This window comes from Balaenoptera physalus (assembly GCF_965194825.1).
Source record: "Balaenoptera physalus genome assembly, chromosome: 3".
In the NCBI taxonomy this organism is placed as follows: domain Eukaryota; kingdom Metazoa; phylum Chordata; class Mammalia; order Artiodactyla; family Balaenopteridae; genus Balaenoptera; species Balaenoptera physalus.
Window position 1 is genome coordinate 7,485,943 of NC_138890.1, and position 20,436 is coordinate 7,506,378.

At 52.0% G+C, this 20,436-nt stretch overlaps 1 protein-coding gene across 4 annotated transcripts in view; it reads left to right on the forward strand.

Annotated features, from left to right (window-relative positions):
* The window catches only part of SLC44A2 (solute carrier family 44 member 2 (CTL2 blood group)), a 28,889-nt gene extending 12,692 nt beyond the window's left edge, over positions 1–16,197 (forward strand). Inside the window, exons 1-22 of one of the 4 annotated variants that reach the window (XM_082454919.1) lie at positions 1,113–1,337; positions 1,807–1,855; positions 5,617–5,690; positions 5,814–5,898; positions 6,482–6,566; positions 6,764–6,874; positions 6,954–7,014; positions 7,102–7,225; positions 7,345–7,428; positions 7,522–7,634; positions 9,236–9,367; positions 9,464–9,563; positions 9,648–9,740; positions 9,918–10,002; positions 10,613–10,875; positions 10,962–11,056; positions 11,588–11,691; positions 11,797–11,870; positions 11,959–12,029; positions 12,208–12,296; positions 13,957–14,041; positions 14,503–16,197. In XM_082454919.1, coding sequence (XP_082311045.1) covers positions 1,301–1,337; positions 1,807–1,855; positions 5,617–5,690; positions 5,814–5,898; positions 6,482–6,566; positions 6,764–6,874; positions 6,954–7,014; positions 7,102–7,225; positions 7,345–7,428; positions 7,522–7,634; positions 9,236–9,367; positions 9,464–9,563; positions 9,648–9,740; positions 9,918–10,002; positions 10,613–10,875; positions 10,962–11,056; positions 11,588–11,691; positions 11,797–11,870; positions 11,959–12,029; positions 12,208–12,296; positions 13,957–14,041; positions 14,503–14,627 — 2,139 coding nt within the window. In that variant the 5' untranslated portion in view covers positions 1,113–1,300 and the 3' untranslated portion in view covers positions 14,628–16,197. Of the gene's footprint in view, positions 1–1,112; positions 1,338–1,806; positions 1,856–5,616; positions 5,691–5,813; positions 5,899–6,481; positions 6,567–6,763; positions 6,875–6,953; positions 7,015–7,101; positions 7,226–7,344; positions 7,429–7,521; positions 7,635–9,235; positions 9,368–9,463; positions 9,564–9,647; positions 9,741–9,917; positions 10,003–10,612; positions 10,876–10,961; positions 11,057–11,587; positions 11,692–11,796; positions 11,871–11,958; positions 12,030–12,207; positions 12,297–13,956; positions 14,042–14,502 lie in introns of those variants that run through there. The other 3 variants (XM_082454921.1, XM_082454920.1, XM_082454922.1) reach the window with 3 other exon arrangements.
* Positions 16,198–20,436: the final 4,239 nt, after the last annotated feature.

Here is a 20,436-nt window from a genome sequence, read left to right on the forward strand (position 1 = left end):
GGTGGATGGTTGGTGTAGGGGGTGTAGCCAGCTGACTGGGAATGCTGTGCTGACTGTGTACCCTCCCACCAGCTGTATACCGCTACCCCTACTGTACACCCCAAACTGATTAAACACCCCGAATTGTATACCTCCATGTGGGCTGTATACCCCATGCTGGCAGTACCCCCATACCTACTGTATACGTCCACATCCGCTGAGTATTCCTACACTGACAATATACTACATCCATGCCAACTGTATACTTCTTGGTATCCCATGCCTGGTCTTTGGCTGGTTTTGGTTTTATGCTTTAGACCCATTTCACAGTTGAGGAAGCTGAGGCTCAGAGAAGGCAAGGCCCTGGCCTGAGTATCCTCGGGCTCAGATGGGGCAGGAACATTCAAATCCAGGGCCACCCGGTAGGATATCAGCTCCACAAGAGCAGACCCACAAGACTGGGTCTCTCACATGCCACTGTACCCAACAGATGCTCAATAAATACGTGTTCTTCAAAGCAGTGGCTTCAGGATTATCGACTGTGAGAGTGTGCAAGGGTGGTGAGCTGAGGTGTGTAGCCTTGGGGGCCACAAAGGGACCAGCTGGGGGCAATGCCAGGAAGGGATGTGGCACTGGGGGCTGTCAGTCCTAATTTGGCAGTTTTCAAGAGACAGGGATGTGGATTTTTATATGGACTGTCCCAATATTTAACTGTTGGCATTTACTTTTTAAAAAAAATGCATCCACAGGTTGGAGAGTTTTCAGCCCAAATACTCTGTCATTGGTTGTTCGGGTTAAGCCATCTGCCCGTTTTGCTGTGCCTGGCTAGACACTGACCTCCCTATGCCTCAGTTTCCATACCTGGAGAATGGGACAATTATTAGGCGCTTTCCAGGGTTGAGAGATGTTCTAGGGCGGTGTCGCCTGGCTGGGGGCAGGGGGCTAGCCCAGGCCACAGGGTGAAGCCACAGAGTGAAGCCACAGAGTTCCCCGGGTGGGGGCTGGGCGGGGGGGGATGCGGAGAGGGCTAAATCGGGCGGCGGGTGAGTGACAGGAGCAGCTGCCGCCCCGCCCGGCCCTCTCCTCCCTCCCTCTCTCCCTCCCTCTCTCCCTCCCTCCGTTCCGTGGTCCAGTCCGTCCGAGGCAGCCGCTCTGCTAGGGCCGGTCTGACCGGTTTGGGCCGCCCCGCCTGACTCTGCTGGGAGGAGCCGCCGTCAGTCGGTCCCTCGGTCCCTCCCTCGGGACTCCCGGGCGTCCGGACCCGAGGGCCGAGAGGGAGCGCGATCCGGCAGGCGCTCGTCGGGGCAGGGCGCCCGCAGGGATGGGGGGCGAGCGGCAGCATTACTACGGGAAGCATGGTAGGCAGCGCCCCGCTCCCGCGCCCGGGCCTGGCAACTTGGAGGGGGAGGGGGCAGCGGGAGGACCTGGGGTGGGGGGACGAGGGGGGAGCGGAATTGCAGATCTCAGCCTGTATCCCCCACCCCCCATCGTCACCTGGCAACACCCTTCACCCCAACGCCCGCCCGGAGGTCCCTCCAAACTCCTTCATCCGAAGGGTCTGTCCTCGCAGCCTCCCCAGGACTCCTGTGAGAACCATCTCCAGATCCCACCTTGGACTCTCCCCTCTCCACCGGGCTCGCTGGTAGCCCTTTTTCCAGCCCCCTCCCAGTGAGTGGTCGCCAGGTGATAAATCGGGCTGTTCACAGAAAATCCGCAGGATCTCTGAATCTTACTTCTCCGTGGCCAAGACACCCCTAGGAACATCTGGGGAAGGGTGGTCTGCCAGCCCCATCTTGGATCACTCAGCTCAATCTTGCTGAATTTCAGGAACACCACAGAAGTATGACCCCACCTTCAAAGGACCCATTTACAACAGGTAAGCCGTCTGGGTTCCTGAGAGGGGAGGGGTCTCTACTAACACTGCCTCCACCCCTGTTTCTTTACACACCTCCACATTTGTACTCCAACAACCTGGTGATAAATATTTGCAACTTAATGATAAAAGAACTTAAAAGATAAAAGAATGATAAAAGAACGATAAAGGAATTTCCTTAATATACAAAGTCTTTACAAATGAATTTTTAAAATTAAGGCGAAAGACTGGAACAGATCATTTATAGAACAAGAAATAGTGTAGGGCTTCCCTAGTGGCGCAGTGGTTGAGAATCCGCCTGCCAATGCAGGGGACACGGGTTCAAGCCCTGGTCTGGGAAGATCCCACATGCCTCGGAGCAATTAGGCCCGTGAGCCACAACTACTGAGCCTGCGCGTCTGGAGCCTGTGCTCCGCAACAAGAGAGGCCGCGATAGTGAGAGGCCCGCGCACCGCGATGAAGAGTGGCCCCTGCTCGCCGCAGCTAGAGAAAGCCCTCGCACAGAAATGAAGACCCAACACAGCCATAAATAAATAAATAAATAAAATTTAAAAAAAAAAAAAAAAAAAAAAATATTCCTTTTAAAAAAAAAAAAAAAAAAAAAAAAAAAAAAAAAAGAAATAGTGTAAACAGTGGAGTTATGGAGAAATGCTCAAACTCACTGGAAAGTAAAGGAATGTAATTTAAAACAGTAACCAAATAGAATTTCCCCATCACAGATTGGCAGAGGCTAAAAAGATTGACACACTAGGGTATACAGAAGTAGAAATATAATGTTGTACACATGAAACTTACATAATGTTATAAATCAATGTTACCTCAATTTAAAAAAACATTGACACATTCTGCTCTGAAACTAATTGATAGTCTTTTTTGGAGGGAATTTGGAAATATGACTTTTTCTTTTTTTTTGATGTACGGCTTTGTTCCAGAGATTAAAATTCTATGAAAAAAATTCTCTCAGTACACCTTGCATAGATGGGCAAAATTGTATGATACTGCTGCCTTTTTGAAAATGGCAAAAACCAACGATATGAGTTGCATCTCTTGGAACTAGTTAGATACATTACAGTGCATCCTTAGGTTATTTTATTACACAGCTGTTAAAATGTGCAAGAGCCTTTCTAAATAGTCACTTGGATCCCTCTCAATATATTAGTAAAAAAAACAAGACACAAACAGTGGGTGTATCATAATCATACTTGAGTTAACCAAAAAAAGTTTTTTTTGAAAACATTTGTACCAGTGAATAAAGAACTCACTAGAGGGCTTCCCTGGTGGCGCCTTGGTTGAGAATCTGCCTGCTAATGCAGGGGACACGGGTTCAAGCCCTGGGCTGGGAAGATCCCACATGCCGCGGAGCAGCTAGGCCCGTGAGCCACAACTACTGAGCCTGCGCGTCTGGAGCCTATGCTCCGCAACAAGAGAGGCCACGATAGTGAGAGGCCTGCACACCGCGATGAAGAGTGGCCCCCGCTTGCCGCAACTACAGAAAGCCCTCGCACAGAAATGAAGACCCAACACAGTCAAAAATAAATAAAAATTAAAAAAAAATAAAAAGAACTCACTAGAAATCATTAACACAGGTTACTCCTGGAGAGGAGGGTTATGTGGGAGACAGTTATTGGTTATGTACATTCCTGTATGGTTTAAATTTTATCATGTTCATATTTAATCTTATGATAATAACAATAGTTTAATTTTTTCTTTTTAGTAAGTGCTAACATGGTGAAACTTATGGGTTTTTGTTTTCATTTTTTCTTCCAGTTTTATTGAGATATAATTGATATACAGTACTGAATAAGTTTAAGGTCTACAGCATAATGGTTTTTTAATTTTTAAAATTTTAAAAAAATTTTTGGCTGCGTTGGGTCTTTGTTGCTGCACGCGGACTTTCTCTAGTTCCCTCGAGTGGGGGCTACTCCTCATTGCGGTGCGCAGGCTTCTCATTGCGAGGGCTTCTCTTGTGGAGCGCGGGCTCTAGGCGCGCAGGCTTCAGTAATTGTGGCATGTGGGCTCAGTAGTTGTGGCTCGCGGGCTCTAGAGCGCAGGCTCAATAGTCGTGGCGCACGGGCTTACTTGCTCCGCAGCATGTGGGATCTTCCCAGACCAGGGCTTGAACCTGTGTCCCTGCATTGGCAGGCGGATTCTCAACCACTGCACCACCAGGGAAGCCCCAGCATAATGATTTGATTTACATATATCATGAAATGATTACCACAAAAAGTTTAGTGAACATCCATGATCTCATATAGATATGAAAGAAAAGAAAAAGAAAAAAATAACTTCTCCTTGTGATGAGAACTCTTAAAATTTCCTCTCTTAACAACTTTCATATATATCATACAACATTATATTTACCATGTGTACATTACATCACTTATTTATCTTATCATTGGAAGTTTGTACCTTTTGAATACCTTCATCCAATGCCCCCTTCCACTCCCCAACTGCCACCTCTGGTAACCACAAGTCTGATATCTTTTTCTATGAGTTAGTTTGTTTTTGAAGTATAATTGACCTACATCACTATGTTAGTTCTGGTGCACAGCATAGTGATTCAGAATTTCTATACATTACAAACTGATCACCACAAAATAGCTTCACTTTTAAAAAACATTAATATGCTATGCTGGTAAGGATGTAGGGAAATGGGCACTTAATCAAAAGAGAGCTGAACATTGCTGCAACCTGCTTTGAGGACAGTGTAGCATGAGGTATTAAAATTTATTTTTTATTTTTTAGTTTTTTTTATTGAGTTATAATTAATATACAATGTTATATTAGTTTCAGGTGTGCAACATAGTAATTTGATATTTTTATACATTATGAAATGATCACTGCAATCAGACCAGTTACCACCCATCACCATACAAAGTTGTTACAATATATTTTTTTAAAATATTTATTTATTTATTTATTTGGTTGTGCTGGGTCTTAGTTATGGCAGGTGGGCTCCTTAGTTGCAGCTCGTTGGCTCCTTAGTTGCAGCATGTGGGCTTCTTAGCTGTGGCTCCAGGGCTCCTTAGTTGTGGCATACAAACTCTTAGTTGTGGCATGCATGTGAGATCTAGTTTCCTGACCAGGGATCGAACCCGGGCCCCCTGTATTGGGAGCACGGAGTCTTATCCACTGTGCCACAAGGGAAGTCCCCAAAGTTGTTACAGTATTATTGACTGTATTCCTTATGTGTATATTACATCCCCATGACTTATTTATTTTGTAGTTAGAAGTTTGTACCTCTTAATCCCCTCTACCTGTTTCGTCCATCCCCCACCCACCTCTAGTCTGACAACTGCCAGTTTGTTCTCTGCATCTATGAGTCTGTTTCTGTTTGTTTTGTTTGTTCATTTGTTTCATTTTTTAGATTCCACATATAAGTGAAAGCATACATTATTTGTTTCTCTGTCTGACTTATTTCACGTTGCAGAATATCCTCCAGATCTATTCCATGCTGCTGCAAATGGCAGATTTCATCCTTTATGGGGGGCTGAGTAATATTCTGTTGTATACATATACACCACATCTTTATCCATTGATCTATGGACGGGCACTTAGGTTGCTTCCGTATCTTGGCTATTGTAAATAGTGTTGCAATGAAAGGTATTAATATTTAAAATGCACGTGCCCTTCGGCACAGCATTGGTACCACTCAGGAACATGTGTCCAAATAACACATACCTATATGTGTGTACAAGGCAGGATGGGTCCATGATATCCAGGGCACCAGTACTCCCACCCTGACACGGTCTCTTGCTCCCCAGAGGCTGCACAGACGTCATTTGCTGTGTGTTCCTCCTCCTGGCCATTGTGGGCTATGTGGCTGTAGGCATCATAGGTGAGCAAAGGAGGGGATGGGATTGGGGTTCCAGGGTGGAAGGGCAAGCCACCGCCTCTGGGGCAGAAGTGGGGCTGGTGCTAAGGAATGGCAGCCCCTCAGCATCCCTGGATCCCTCCACAGCTTGGACTCATGGGGACCCTCGAAAAGTGATCTACCCCACTGATAGCCGAGGCGAGTTCTGCGGGCAGAAGGGCACGAAAAATGAGTGAGTCTGGCTCCTTGGGGCCTGCTGGGTCTGGAGAGGAGTGTGCGGGAGAGCTTCATGAGCACTGGGGAGAAGGTTCTAGGCTTTCCTCGCCTCCATCCATCCACTAGTCCAGTCAACAAGTATTTATAAAACTCCCGCCATCCCCAGCCTCTGTTCTAGGCCTTGGGGACATAGCACTAAATGAGACATTCAAAGTCTTGTCCTCTGGTGGCCCACATTTTAGGGGAGAGACAGAGAGGGGACAGTCCCGGATCTGATGTCCGCGGGTGATGAATAGTTGAGGTAAAAGAGCAAGTTCAATCCAAGCTGTGCCATTCCCTGGCTGTGTGACCTATGGCAAGTGTCTCAACCTCTCTGGGTCTCATTTTCCTTATCTCTGAAATGGGGATCATGACAGTCCCACTCTCATGGGGCTGTTGTGATGGTTAGATGAGCCAGCACATGTCCAGTGCTTAGAAGAGCACTTGGCATGGAGTTGCTGCTGCTGTGGTTATTATTGTTGTTGTTGTTTTCATTAAGATAGTCTATATAGGCTGATTGAGGAGTCTTGACAGTTTCCATCTCCCTTCCCCAACCCCAGGAACAAACCCTTCCTGTTTTATTTCAACATTGTGAAGTGTGCCAGCCCCCTGGTCCTGCTGGAATTCCAGTGTCCCACCCCCCAGGTAACTCGTCCCCTCCCCCCCTCTTTCCTGTCCCCCCCCTTCCACCATCAGGTCCTTTTCCCCCTGTAGTGGCAGCTTCTCTCCTAGCCCTTTCTCTCTCCCTGGTGAATAGGGGGAAGGGGGTGGGACCTCTGTCTTCAGAGGCGATCAGGTGTCTATCTGGACCCCACTCAACCCCTGCCTCCTGCCCCCCCAAGATCTGCGTGGAGAAATGTCCTGACCGTTACCTCACCTACCTGAACGCTCGCAGATCCCAGGACTTTGAGTACTACAAGAAGTTCTGCGTGCCTGGCTTCCAGAACAACAAGGTAAGCAGATAACTGCCCAGGCAGGGGCAGGTCGAGAGTGCTGGCCCGCAGGATTGACCCCCTCCCTGTCTCTTGGCAGGGTGTGGCCGAGGTCCTCCGAGATGGCGACTGCCCCGCCGTCCTCATCCCCAGCAAACCCCGTGAGTCTGGGGTCCCGTGAGCTTGGGAGGGGCGTGGGGAGGTTTCAGGGGCTCAGCCTGACTGGTCCTATCCCCCGCTCTGTGCAGTGGCCCGGCGGTGCTTCCCAGCCATCCACAGCCACAAGGGGGTCCTCATGGTGGGCAACGAGACAACCTATGAGGATGGGCATGGCTCTCGGAAAAACATCACAGAGCTGGTGGAAGGCGCCAAGTGAGGACCATGACCCACCATGCTGGCATCGCATTTTCCTGGGTGGGACAGGGCATCCCCTGGGGCTGGCCCAATCAGGGAGCGGGGTCCGACCTAAAGCCTTGTCTGCCTTCCCCCAGGAAGGCCAATGGAGTCCTGGAGGCCCGGCAGCTGGCCATGCGGATATTTGAAGATTACACAGTCTCCTGGTACTGGATTATCATGTAAGTTGAGAGGGAAGGTAGCCCTCATTGGGCTGCCCTGTCTGAGACTGGCGAGGGGATGGGGTCCGCTCATGTACCCATTTTATCCCCCAGAGGCCTGGCCATCGCCATGGTATTGAGCCTCCTGTTCATTGTCCTGCTCCGCTTCTTGGCTGGCATTATGGTCTGGGTGATGATCGTCATGGTGATTTTGGTCCTAGGCTACGGTACGTCTCTCCCTCCCTGTGTCCTCCCCTCCCCACAGTCTGCAAAATGCCTATGCCCTTTGAGCTGTCATTGGCCCATCAAGAATCTTCTCTTGAGGAAAGTCGCTGGTGGTCCAGTGGTTAGGACTTGGCGCTTCCACTGATGGGGCCTGGGTTTGATCCCTGGTTGGAGAACTAAGATCCTCCAAGCCCTGTGGCACAGCCGAAAAAAAAAAACAAAACAAAACTTCTCCTGAGCCATCAGACATCCTCCATCTTTTATCTGGAATATTTGTGAAGATATTCATCTCAACATTGTTTATGAGAGCAGATACTTGGAAACAACCATTAAATCATAATCTTCCCAAGCAGGACTGGGTCTGTATTTCATCAACAGCAAATTCATTCTAAAGTATACCATTTTGCACGGTGGTTAAGGCCACATGCTCTGGCATCAGAAAGCCCAGGGTTCAAATGCTGGCTCTGCCAATTCCTTGCTCTGTGACCTTGGGCAAGTGACTCAACCTCCCCATGCCTCAATTTCCTTCTCTATAAATTGGGGATAATTAGTATTTATTAGTTAGGAGATTTAATGAGAAGAAGACAGTCTGCGGATGAGATGCGGGAGGGCCTGAGGCCTGTGGAACTCAGAGGCAGTGCTCGGAAGCCAGTGCTTCATGTTCTGTTTATTCATTTAAACTTTCCAGGAGGAAAGATGCTGGATGTGCAACCTACACTGGAGACACAGATGTTAAAATATTCATTAAAAAAAATTTTTTTTTTTAAATTTTGGCCATGCCGCACAGCATGCGGGATCTTAGTTCCCTGACCAGGGATTGAACCTATGCCTCCTGCAGTGGAAGCGTGGAGTCCTAACCAGTGGACTGCCAGGGAATTCCCAAAATATTCATTAATAGTGGTTTCTAGCTGGGTGCTGGCAGTTTTGGTGACTAGCTTTTTGTACTTTATCTGTACTTTATAACTTTCTTCTACCAGAGCTAAGGGGAATGGTGAAAATCCCTAATGCTACCCCACTGGATGTTAGCACCCGTGTCCTGCCTCCCCACCCATGAATCATTGTTACAGGATGGCAGAGGGGTCAGGAAAGCGTCAGGCCACACAGCATCCTGGCATCTATTCATTCATTCATCCGTCATGTACTGAATGACTACTATGTTCTGGGCAGTCTTCTAGGTCCTGGGCTTACAGCAGTGAATAAAACAGGACAGATCCTTACTTTTGTGGACCTTATATTCCAGAGGGTATGGGCAAGATGGGCAAGAAACAAACCAGAAAACCTCTGGGATGTCAAAGCTGTGAAGGGGGATAAGAAATTGGAATGTAAGAGGGTATGATTCTAAATGGGGGAAGAGATCCCAGAAGGTCTCATGAGAAGGTGACATTTGAGCAGGGACGAGAGGATGTGAGGATCCAGTTGGGGAGAGACTGAACCAGGCAGCAGGAACAGCAAGTAAAGGCCCTGAGGCAGCAGCAAGCGATGGCAGCCCCTCTCAGCCTTGGTTTTTGTTTCTGTTAAATGGGTGTGGTTGTACACGCTTTGTAATGTTGGGGGAGCCGTCGGAGGGCTGAGGTCAGTCGTAGCACGGTGGTTCCCCATGCAGGAATATTTCATTGCTACATGGAGTACGCTCGACTGCGTGGCGAGGCCGGCTCTGACATCTCCCTGGTGGACCTTGGCTTCCATACGGACCTCCGCGTGTACCTGCACTTGCGGCAGACCTGGATGGCCTTCAGTGAGTCCCAGCTCCCCATTCAGTGAGGCCTGGGTGGGAGTGGGGAGCCCAGGCAGGTGGCGGACTTGATCACTCTCTGCCCCCCCCCCCCCGCAGTGATCATTCTGAGCGTCCTCGAGGTTATTATCATCTTACTGCTCATCTTTCTGCGGAAGAGAATTCTCATCGCCATTGCACTCATTAAAGAAGCCAGCAGGTGGGTGCCGGGGTGCCAGGGGGTCAGGCTGGGGTGGTCCCAGGGCTGCTCGGGCCTTGATGTCTGTGTTTCTACTCCTCCCAGGGCTGTGGGATACGTGATGTGCTCCTTGCTGTACCCACTGGTCACCTTCTTCCTGCTGTGCCTTTGCATCGCCTACTGGGCTAGCACTGCTATGTATCCACTGTCAGACCCTGATCTCCGACCCCGGGGCTGGGGGCTAAGTGCCACACTTGCCTGGAGGTGACCTACATCTTGGGGGCGAAGCCTGAACCTGGTGTGGGAATGGATTCTTTTCCACATGCCCCTGTGGGTCCCTAATCCCAGACGTTGGGTTCCTTAATGAGCCTCTAGCTTTCTGTCCACTTCCAACGAAGCTGTCTATAAGATCTTCAATGACACCGCTTGCTCAGTTGCTGGAAAAACCTGCAACCCTGAGGTGGGTGTCCGGAAGTTGGGGGGTGGCTATTTCCCTAGCAGCCCACAGTTGATCTGAAGGCCTCTCATCCCCACTTGGGGACCATTCAGCAAACATGTGGTGCCTGCTGTATGTCCTGTGCCAGATGTGGGTGGCATGGAGAGGAAGAGATCCAGCCTGGCACCTACTCCCCCCATCCCCTAAGTGCTGATCTACCCACCTCCCCCTCCGCCTTGACTTCATTTCCTGCCCCGACACCCCTCTCTTAACCCAGTGACGGTCAGTCCTTCCTTTAGAGCCCCGTCCTTGCCTTTCACAAGCCCCTAACCTGCCTTCTGTGGTCCTCACACTGATCTCTGCCACTTGTGATCTGTCCACATGGCCACTCCATTGATCCCCAAGAGAGCTTATCCCGCCTCTCTGACACCCATTGGTATGATGATCCCTAATCTTGTTTCCAGAAGCCCTTTTGAAAACCCCTATCCTAAACCCCCAATTCCTTGACTTAACTCTGTTCCCCGTGACTCCTGTCCCATCTCGTGGTCTACCTGACAGGTCTGACCTGATGCCCAGAGCCCACTCTGAACCCCTAGCCCCTATGATGTGACCAGGCTCTGCGTCCCTCCCACAGACCTTCCCCTCCTCCAATGAATCCCGCCTGTGCCCTGGAGCCCACTGCCAGTTCGCCTTCTACGGTGGTGAGTCGACTTATCACCGGGCCCTGCTGGGCCTGCAGATCTTCAATGCCTTCATGTTCTTCTGGCTGGCCAACTTCGTGCTGGCGCTGGGCCAGGTCACGCTAGCTGGGGCCTTCGCCTCCTACTACTGGGCCCTGAACAAGCCGGATGACCTGCCTGCCTTCCCGCTCTTCTCTGCCTTCGGCCGGGCGCTCAGGTGGGGCCCCCCGGTGGGCTGGGGGTAGGGATGAGATGGAGTGGAAGAGGCCTGGCTGGACCACTGACCACTCCCTCGGCCCAAAGGTATCACACAGGCTCTCTGGCCTTCGGCTCCCTCATTCTGGCCATCGTGCAGATCATCCGAGTGATACTCGAGTACTTGGATCAGCGCCTGAAAGGTATGGCCCACAGAGGGTTGGCAGTAACTCCCGAGGTGGGGGGGTGGGGCTAAGGTGGTGGGACAGAGATTGGTTTCTGCCTATGATGGGGAAAGGGTGGGGCTGAGGGTCTTGAGTGATTGGTTCCTGTGATGGAGGGGGTGGCTGAAAGAGCCCACTGGGTGTTCTTACTGCTGAGGGGGCGGGAACGAGAGGCCTGGGCCACCATTGGTTCCTGACGAGAGGGTTGGGCTGGGATTGGTTGTACTTTGGGGTGGAGCCAAGGAGGCATCAAGGATTGGCTTCTGCCCTGGAGGCGGGGCCAGGATAGCAGTGTGGGTTGTCACTGCTTCTTGTCTTGGAGGCTGGGCTGAACGCCGTTTTATGGGGTGGGGCTGAGGTCCTGGATCAAGTCTCCTCTCCCCATCTCTTTGAGAAGGTGGGCTCTAAGGGTCCTGAACTATGGCAAGTGTGTGTAACAAGGAGGTAGGGGGCTCCTACCAGGCCGAGTGGGGTCTCCTCTCACCTCTGCATCTCTCCCTCATCTACCAGCTGCGGAGAACAAGTTTGCAAAGTTCCTCATGACCTGTCTCAAATGTTGCTTCTGGTGCCTGGAGAAATTCATCAGATTCCTCAACAGGAATGCCTACATCATGGTGAGTAAGCCCGGGACCAGGCACTAACCCACCAGCTCCTGCTGGGTGGAGGAGCCCTCATTCCCCACCCACTGGGTCTGATCCATCCCTCCCACCTCCCTCCAGATTGCCATCTACGGCACCAACTTCTGCACCTCAGCCAGAAACGCCTTCTTCCTGCTCATGAGAAACATCATCAGGTCAGGGAAAACACCGTCCTCTGGCCACCTCCCTCCTCCCCCAGGCCCTGAGCCAGCATTCACGCCTGTTTACTACTATCCCCTGCAGGGTGGCTGTCCTGGACAAAGTTACCGACTTCCTCTTCCTGTTGGGCAAACTTCTGATCGTGGGTAGTGTGGGTGAGTGCTGCTCACCGAGCCTGTCCAGCTGCGGGCGCCTGTTGGGGGCCACTTGTGAGCTGCTGTCGGGCCCCCACGTCTTCTCTGATAACTGTCTTCTTCTCTGGGGTCTTCTTGAGGGGGGGCTATTTCCTTTACCCAGAACCCTCAACCAGCCCGGTTTCCTCCCCCTCTCCAGGGATCCTGGCTTTCTTCTTCTTCACCCACCGAATCAGGATCGTGCAGGACACAGCACCACCCCTCAATTATTACTGGGTCCCTATACTGGTATGAACTTTTGGGGACAGACAGGGGTTGGGGAGAAGATGTTGGGACTAGCCTCCTTTGACTAGACAGATGTGGATGGGGGTCAGAGGTAGGGAGTTGTTAATTCGGGACACAGACATTAAGTACCGACCACGTTCCAGGCATGACCTTTAAAGGCCTTACAGTTTGGGACTTCCCTGGCGGTCTAGCAGTTAGGACTCTGCTTTTCCACTGCAGGGGGCACGGGTTCGATCCCTGGTCGGGGTACTAAGATCCCACATGCCGCGCAGCCAGAAAAAAGAAAAGGGCCTTACAGTTTAAGAGTAAATCGACATTAACCAATGATGATCCGCATTGGATGCATGCTTGCAAACCTGTACGTGCCACAGGGTAGAATTACAGGGAGCCAATTGTTAGAGCTTGTGGTGGAGGATGTGGGCAGGTGTAGGAGTCCAGGGGGCTTCCCCGTGGAAATGACGTCACACCTAAGATCTGAAGGAGATGCAGGCAACATCCAGGCAGAGGCATCAAGTACGGAAGCCCTGAGGCAGGACTATGCCAGAAACAGTGAGCAAATCAGTGTGGCTGGTGTGGAGGGAGTGAAGTGGCGAGGAGATGGAGATAAGGGCAGGGAGGTGACGGGGCCATGGAGGGGTTAGGTCATCACCCTAAGAGCAGTACAGTATCTGAGTGCAGGCCTTGGCACCCAGGGACCTCGATTTTTTTTTTTTTGAATTTTATTTTATTTATTTTTTATACAGCAGGTTCTTATTAGTTATCTATTTTATACACATCAGTGCGTATATGTGACCTCGATTTTTATCTTAGTTCTTTATTTGCTAGTTCTGAGTGACTCTGGGCAAGTTATGTAATCTCTCTGAAGTCTGCTCACTTCAGTCAATAAATGCTTATCAGGTACCTACCAAGGCCCCGTGAATTTCCAGATTGCTGGGGATATAGTTATTTTTAAATTAACAAAAATTTTTAAAATTATTTATTTTTTTGGCCGCACCTCATGGCACACGGGATCTTAGTTCCATGACCAGGGATCGAACCCACATCCCCTGCAGTGGAAGTGCACAGTCTTAACCGCTGGACTACCAGGGAAGTCCCAACTGGGGATATAGTTATAAACGGGATAGACACAGTCTAGTAGGGTTGTGAGCATTAAACTTGTCTTGCCCTGAAGATGCATAAAATTGCAGCCAGAGGAACGACTAAGAGGAGGGGCTTTTTTTTTTCTTTTTTTTTTTGGCTGCACTGGGTCTTTTTTGCTGCGTGCGGGCTTTCTCTAGTTGCGGCAAGTGGGGGCTACTCTTCGTTGTGGTGCGCGGGCTTCTCATTGCGGTGGCTTCTCTTGTTGTGGAGCACGGGCTCTAGGGTGCGCAGGCTTCAGTAGTTGTGGCACGCGGGCTCAGTAGTTGTGGTGCGCGGGCTCAGTAGTTGTGGCGCGCGGGCTCAGTTGCTCTGCGGCATGTGAGATCTTCCTGGACCAGGGATCGAACCCGTGTCCCCTGCATTGGCAGGCAGATTCTTAACCACTGCGCCACCAGGGAGGTCCAGAGGAAGGGCTTATCAGCAGGGAAATGCCATAACCCCAGCTGGGGAGGGACATGGTGGTGAGTGGAGGGTTGCCCTGGGCAGAAGCTGGGGTGGAAACAGCTTGTCTCTCCTTGCCTAGACGGTGATCATCGGCTCCTACTTGATTGCCCACGGCTTCTTCAGTGTCTACGGCATGTGTGTGGACACACTGTTCCTCTGTTTCTGTGAGTAACCCCTCATCCCCACCCTTCCCAGGCCCTGACTCCCTTCTCCCCTCTGGGCAGAACATCTCCCTCCGATGGGGGTACACATGCCGACCCAGTGCCCGCAGCCTCCCCTAGGGCCTGGCTGTCCCTCATCCTAGGGCCCCGGCGCGCCCCCTCTCAGCTTCCCCCTGCACTCAGAGCTTCTCCATCCTGTTGTCCCCTGGTCCAGGCTGCAACTGGAACACTCTGTGCCCCTGGGCCCTCAGCTTCGGAGTTTCCGGCTTTGTTGCGGGGCGGGCGGGATCAGTGGCTGCCACTAACTCTGGTCTCTCCATCTGTCTGTGTTTTTTTGTTTTGTTTTCTCTTTTCTCTTCCTCTCCTCCATGCCTGCTGGCTTCCCTGTTCTTCCCTGCCTCCCTCTTTCCTTCCCTTCCTGACCACCCCCATTTCCCCCCTGCTGGTTCCTGGGGGGAGCCCAGGTGAGGACCTGGAAAGGAATGACGGCTCTCAGGAGCGACCCTACTTCATGTCGCCCGAGCTGAGAGACATCCTGTTGAAGGGGAGTGCGGAGGAGGAGGGGAAGCGGGGCGAAGTCGAGGAGTAGAGAGGGAGGCTGGCTTGGAGGCCACGCAGGCCTCCTTGTTTCCTCCCTGTAGATGGGGGTGCACGCGGGGCTTCCTGGCCTGGGAGTGGGGAGCGTGTGTGTGGGGGTGTGTGTGTGTGTTGAGTTCCCAGCCTGCTCCAGTCCGCCCCCTCCAGTCCCAGCATGTCTTGCTTCCTAACCCTCTGAGGCTTCTCTGTGGCCCCTGTCCGCCAACCCTGTCCCCTGAGGCCCCTGCCGTGGGCTCCCCTCATGCCACCTGCTCTGGGGCCTCTCTCTCCGCAGTGGAGGACCTGGAGAGGAACGATGGCACCGCAGAGAGGCCTTACTTCATGTCTCTCACCCTCAAGAAGCTTTTGAACAAGACCAACAAGAAGCCAGTGGAGTCCTAAAGGCCCCACCCTCCTACCCCCCATCCCGGGAAGTCTCACAATGGGTGCCCGGCAGCTGGGTCAGAACCCCCAGCCCATCGGGCTGACCTGAAGTCCTATCACTGCCGCCCCCTTCCTGCCCCTCCCCATCATCCAGTTACCACCAGTTTCTGGGAACCTGGAGGATTTGTGGGATCTCCTCCCTATGCCAAGGGCCAGTCCGCGTTTTCACGGCCGCCCCCCACCCCCCAAGACTGTGCAATGAGTCTCTCCAGCCCCCACTGGCCCGGATGAGAAGCCCAGCGAGGCTTCTTGATGTCTGACATGCAAGGGCCCTCTGCGGGCTGCCCTCCGCTTCCTGTCCCCCTCTCATGACAGGACAGCGTTTGTGTCTGCAGCAGCGGTGGCCACAGGAAGGCCACCTTTCACTTGCGTCTGCTCCGGCCAGGATGCCAGGACCCTTTTCCGGGGCTGAACAACTGGCTACCGGCTGCGGCAGGCATTTATTATTATTTTTTTAACCTGGACATGCGTTAAAGGGTCTGTTAGCTTTTTTTCTGTCTGTCATCACGGCTGAGATGGGGCCACTGAGGAATGCTTTCCGATGTCCCCTCCTCGGGTATGGCTGGGGTGGGGGGGTGTGTGCCAGGTAGGGGTGTCTCCTGGCACGGAAGGCAGGCTGTCCGGGGAGGGAGGCTGGGATCAAGCTGGTGTGGAACAGGGGGGAGGAGGTCGCTAATAGCAGCTTAATGGAAACCAGCTGGCTGGCAGGTTGGGCCGAATCCCACCGCCCCCAGCCGCCCTTCTCTGCCAGTTATTGACACAGCTCTCTTTGTAAGAGAGAAAAGAAACTGAATCCACCCAAGGGATGATTTCAGAGGAAGTGGGGAGATGGGCAGATGCTCTGGGCAAATGGGGGGACCCCCCCCCGCCCAGTCACCTTGCCTTGAGGATCCTTTTGCCAAATTTGTTGAACTTGGGGTGGGGGGAGAACGGGTGTGCTGGTTCCCCCTTCGCCATATCCCAAGGGCGCGCCCCCCCCCGCCCCCCACCAATCCAATCCAGGATCCCAATCCGGGATCTGGAGAAATCCCAGCCTGGGGTTTCTGTCTCCAGTGCCTGCCGTCCCCTCCCCCATTCTGTCCGTACACCCCTACTTGTAACTGCATTCCAACCACTAATAAAGTGCCTATTGTACAGAGCCCGAGCCTGGAGTGTTTGTGGGGGGGAGTGGGAGGCTGGTAGGGGGAACCCCAGCTTCAACCGCCCTGGGATCCTCTGATCTGGGGCTACTCTCCCCAGGGAGAAGGAGGGAGGGCAGGAAGCCTCTGTCTCCTGGCCTCCGCCTGAATTCCACCATGCAGGCGGCTCAGGTTTCTCCTGAACAAATACCCCTTATTAGGCTCTGATCCTCAGACTCCAGAAGGTGGCAGTGACCTGCCTACCTCCTCAGCACACAGCCTGGACACGTGCCCCCAGGCCTGCTTTGTCCCTGGCCGGGCACCTGTGCACCATAGTCTAGTCTAAAGGGCTTCAGACCTGCCAAGCTGCCCGACCCTGCTAACCTGGAAGCTCGCTACTGCCCCCTTGGTGCCAGCTCGCTTACTGTCACCTCTGGGCCAACTGCTCCACCATGTTAACTGCCTTTCTCCCTCCTACATTCCTGCCTCCGGAATTTTTTCTTAAATAACTACCATTTTTGGAGTACTTCTCATCTGCTTATGTACTGTCGCCATTCATTAATTAAGGCAGGTAAGTTGGGCGACGTGTCTGAAGGTGACCCCAGCAGGAAAGGGGCTGAGAAGGTCAGGTCTCCAAAGCTCTCACCTGCTATCCTGTACAGATGTTCTTTGGGTTTCCTTGTTCATTTCGATCTTGTAGGTTTGTTCCTTTCTTACCCCCCAGCTCCTGTTAACCCCGCCTCCAAAACAGCTCCTAAACCTCACTTCTCCCCATATTTTCAGCTCCCAGCCTTCATTATCAACTCATCCGTCCCCACTCCTTCACTGTTTCCCCCACGGGTGCGGAAGGGCGCCTGCTAACACCCGAGTGAGTTCACACCCCTCCTCTGCTCAAGAACCCTCCATTGCTCCCTTTTACTGAGTGAAAGCCAAAGTCTTCATGGCAGCCCACAAGGCTCTGCCCCATCCGCCCCATTAACACCCTCTTGCTGACTCATCCAGACACCCTGGCCCCAGGGCTTGTGCCTGAAATGCTCTCCACCTGGCTCTTTCTACAGCTAGCTCCTCATCCTCCTGCTTTCAGCTCAGCGGTTACCTCCAGGAAGCCTTCCCTGTTCATCAAAAGTTGGTCTTGGGACTTCCCTGGTGGCGCAGTAGTTAAGAAGGTTAAGAATCCACCTGCCAATGCAGGGGGCACGGGTTCGAGCCCTGGTCTGGCAGGATCCCACATACCGCGGAGCAACTAAGCCCGTGCGCCACACCTACTGAGCCTGCGCTCTAGAGCCCGCAAGCCACAACTACGGAAACACGCGTGCCTAGAGCCCATGCTCCGCGACAAGAGAAGCCACCGCAATGAGAAGCCTGCGCACCGCAGCGAAGAGTAGTCCCTGCTCTCTGCAACTAGAGAAAGCCCGCATGCAGCAATGAAGACCAGCGCAGCCAAAAATAAATTAATTAAAAAAAAAAAGTTGGCCTCTCTTAGTGATGACCACATCACCCTGTTTCTTTTCCTTATGGCACTTGTCACAGTCTGCAATTACTTCTTTGTATTTTCACTTGCTAATTGTCAGCCTCCCCACCCAGAATGTCAGATCTTGCCTATTCTTTAGTATTGAGGCTTTATCCCAGGGCTGGGTGGAATGCCTGGGACAGAGCAGGCACTCAGTATAGAGGCATGAAACAGGTGAATGAATATAAAGGGTTTAGCACAGTGCCTGACCTGCAAAGTGCCCAGTGTTAGCAAAAGTAGAAGCAGGGAGACCAAAGAGGAGGCTACTGCTCTAGTCCCAGCACATGTTCTGATGTGTCTTGGTGATAAAAAGTGTGCAGATTTTGGATATAATCTGAAGAGGAGCTGACCTGATTGATTACACGTGGAATGTGAAAGAAAGGAGCTGGGACTTCCCTGGTGGTCCAGTGGTTAAGACTCCGCGCTCCCAATGCAGCGGGCCTGGGTTCGATCCCCTGGTTAGGGAACTAGATAGAGCCTGCATGCCGCAACTAAAATATCTGGCACGCAGCAACAAATATCCCACGTGCCTCAACTAAGACCTGGCGCAGCCAGATAAATAAATAAATATTTAAGAAAAAAAGAAAAGAGCCAAAGAAGCAGGAGGAAGCACAGCACTGAGTGGAGGCAAGCCCAGGCAGAGTCCTGCAGAGGGCACATGTCGCCTGATTGCCAGGGAGCTCTGGAGGTTGAGTTACAGCCTGCACTGGTAAGTCATTGATTAAAGGTGGCCCCAGGGGAAGGTAAGCTCCCAGGCACTTCTGATTTCTCTGAGTGTGCTAGCAAAGGTGCATTGGCAACGTGGTCCAGAGCCCAGGGGTTGTTCTCTGAAGGAGAGTTGCAGGTACAGGCGGTGGTGCAAAACCACACAAAGCCCTGGCAAGGGTGCAGAGAAATGATAAAGTGGACCCGAAGGGATCTGGGTAGGTAGGTTGGGTTTTTTGTTTTGTTTTTGTTTTTTTTAACTGCACCACGCAGCATGTGAGGTCTTAGTTCCTCAACCAGGGATCGAACCCACACCCCCTGCCTTGGAAGCGCGGAGTCTTAACCACTGGACCGCCAGGGAAGTCCCAGGTAGGTTGATTTTGGACCCACTGAACACAACACCTCCAAGGGAAGCTGTCACATAGATGTTTGCATGGGTGGATCTGGACAACAGAGGAGAATTTCAGGCTGGAGGCATGCCATCACGAGTGCTCAGTGTTTTGGATGGTCTTTCAAGTCCCCAGGGCTGGCTGAGACTACCTGCCCTAGACAGAGGCCAGTCTGAGCCCTGGGGAGAGGAGGAGAAAAAGTGGACTTGAGGAGAGCCAGAGAGGGACATCCGGAGCTGGGGGAAGGCAGGGATGTGGGCACAAGTGCTCATGGCTTTAGTGGTGGAAGAATATGCATGGGAGCAACTGTTTGCTCTTGAAATAAGCAGGAAGGTCATCAGCTGAGAGCGGAGCGTGGGGAGATGGCAGAAGCTGTGAGAAGAGTGAAGGTGTGAGAAATCATCTTTGCGTGCGGGAGAGCACCATGTGAACAAGGAATGTTATGAGGGTTGTGGGAGTTTCTTTTTTCCCCCCAAACTCACCGGGGTACGAGGTGCAGGTGGAAAGCTAGATTTAGTTGGGGCTAATGGAGAGGAGCAGGGACTTGAGGGTATGGGCAAGGGAGAGATGCAGGATGGATCCTATCTCTCCGCTGCTCAAGACCCTCCTACGTAGCTAATAAGAACCTGCTGTATAGCACAGGGAACTCTACTCAGTACTCTGTAATGGCCTATATGGGAAAAGAATCTAAAAAAAAAAAAAGAAGAAGAAAGAGTGGATATATGTATATGTGTGATTCACTTTGCTGTACACCTGAAACTGACACAACATTGTAAATCAACTATACTCCAATTAAAAAAACCAAATCAAACAAAAACAAAACCCTCCTATGGAGTTCAAGGCACCCAGAGTGAAAGCCACTGTCTCCATGTGGGTCCAAGGGGCCCTATAGGACCTCTTTGTCCTTTCCTGGATGGCGCTTCTTCCCCTCCTCCCTCTCTGGCCCCGTTCCAGCCCCTCGGGCCTCCTCCTCGCTGCTCCTTCCACAAGCACAGACAACCTCTGGGACTTTGCACTGGCTGTTCCCTCTGCCTGGAAGACTCTCTACCCAGCAATCTGCTTGGCCTAGGTCCTCTGGCTCCCTGTAAGGGCTTTTCTGAACACCATCTGACTTAAAATCGCACCCACCCTGGCCCTGCACCCCCCAGCTTTACTTTCGCCACTGCACTTGCCACTATGGACATCCTACATACTTCGCTCATTGTTTATTGCCTTCCTCCCTTTCTAGGTCAGCTCCATGAGGACAGGCCCGTGGGATGGTCTCACTGGGTCCCAGCAGCTGCTCCCAGCTGCACGGCCTCTAAGGCCAGCTCCTCTGCCTCCAGAGACAGTCTGTAAGTTACTAGCTCTGGTGGCTGGCATTCACTGCTGCAGTTTACCTCTCTGAGAGGTATGGATCTAGAATGAGCCAGGATGAGGCCAGGCCAGGGGGAGAGGACCGCTGCCCTTTTAGAAAGGAGGTACAGATGTGCGGGCCAGTTACAAGCTGGCAGAAAACTCAAAAGTGGCCCAGGCAAGGGACAGACACAAAGATGTCTTCCAATTCTGTAACATTCTAGAACAGGTAATGTTCACCCTGGTGATGTAAGAAAAGGCCTGGCAATTGGCTGGGAAGGGCAGGAGGTAACTTCCTGGGGTGGTGACAATGTTCCTTGT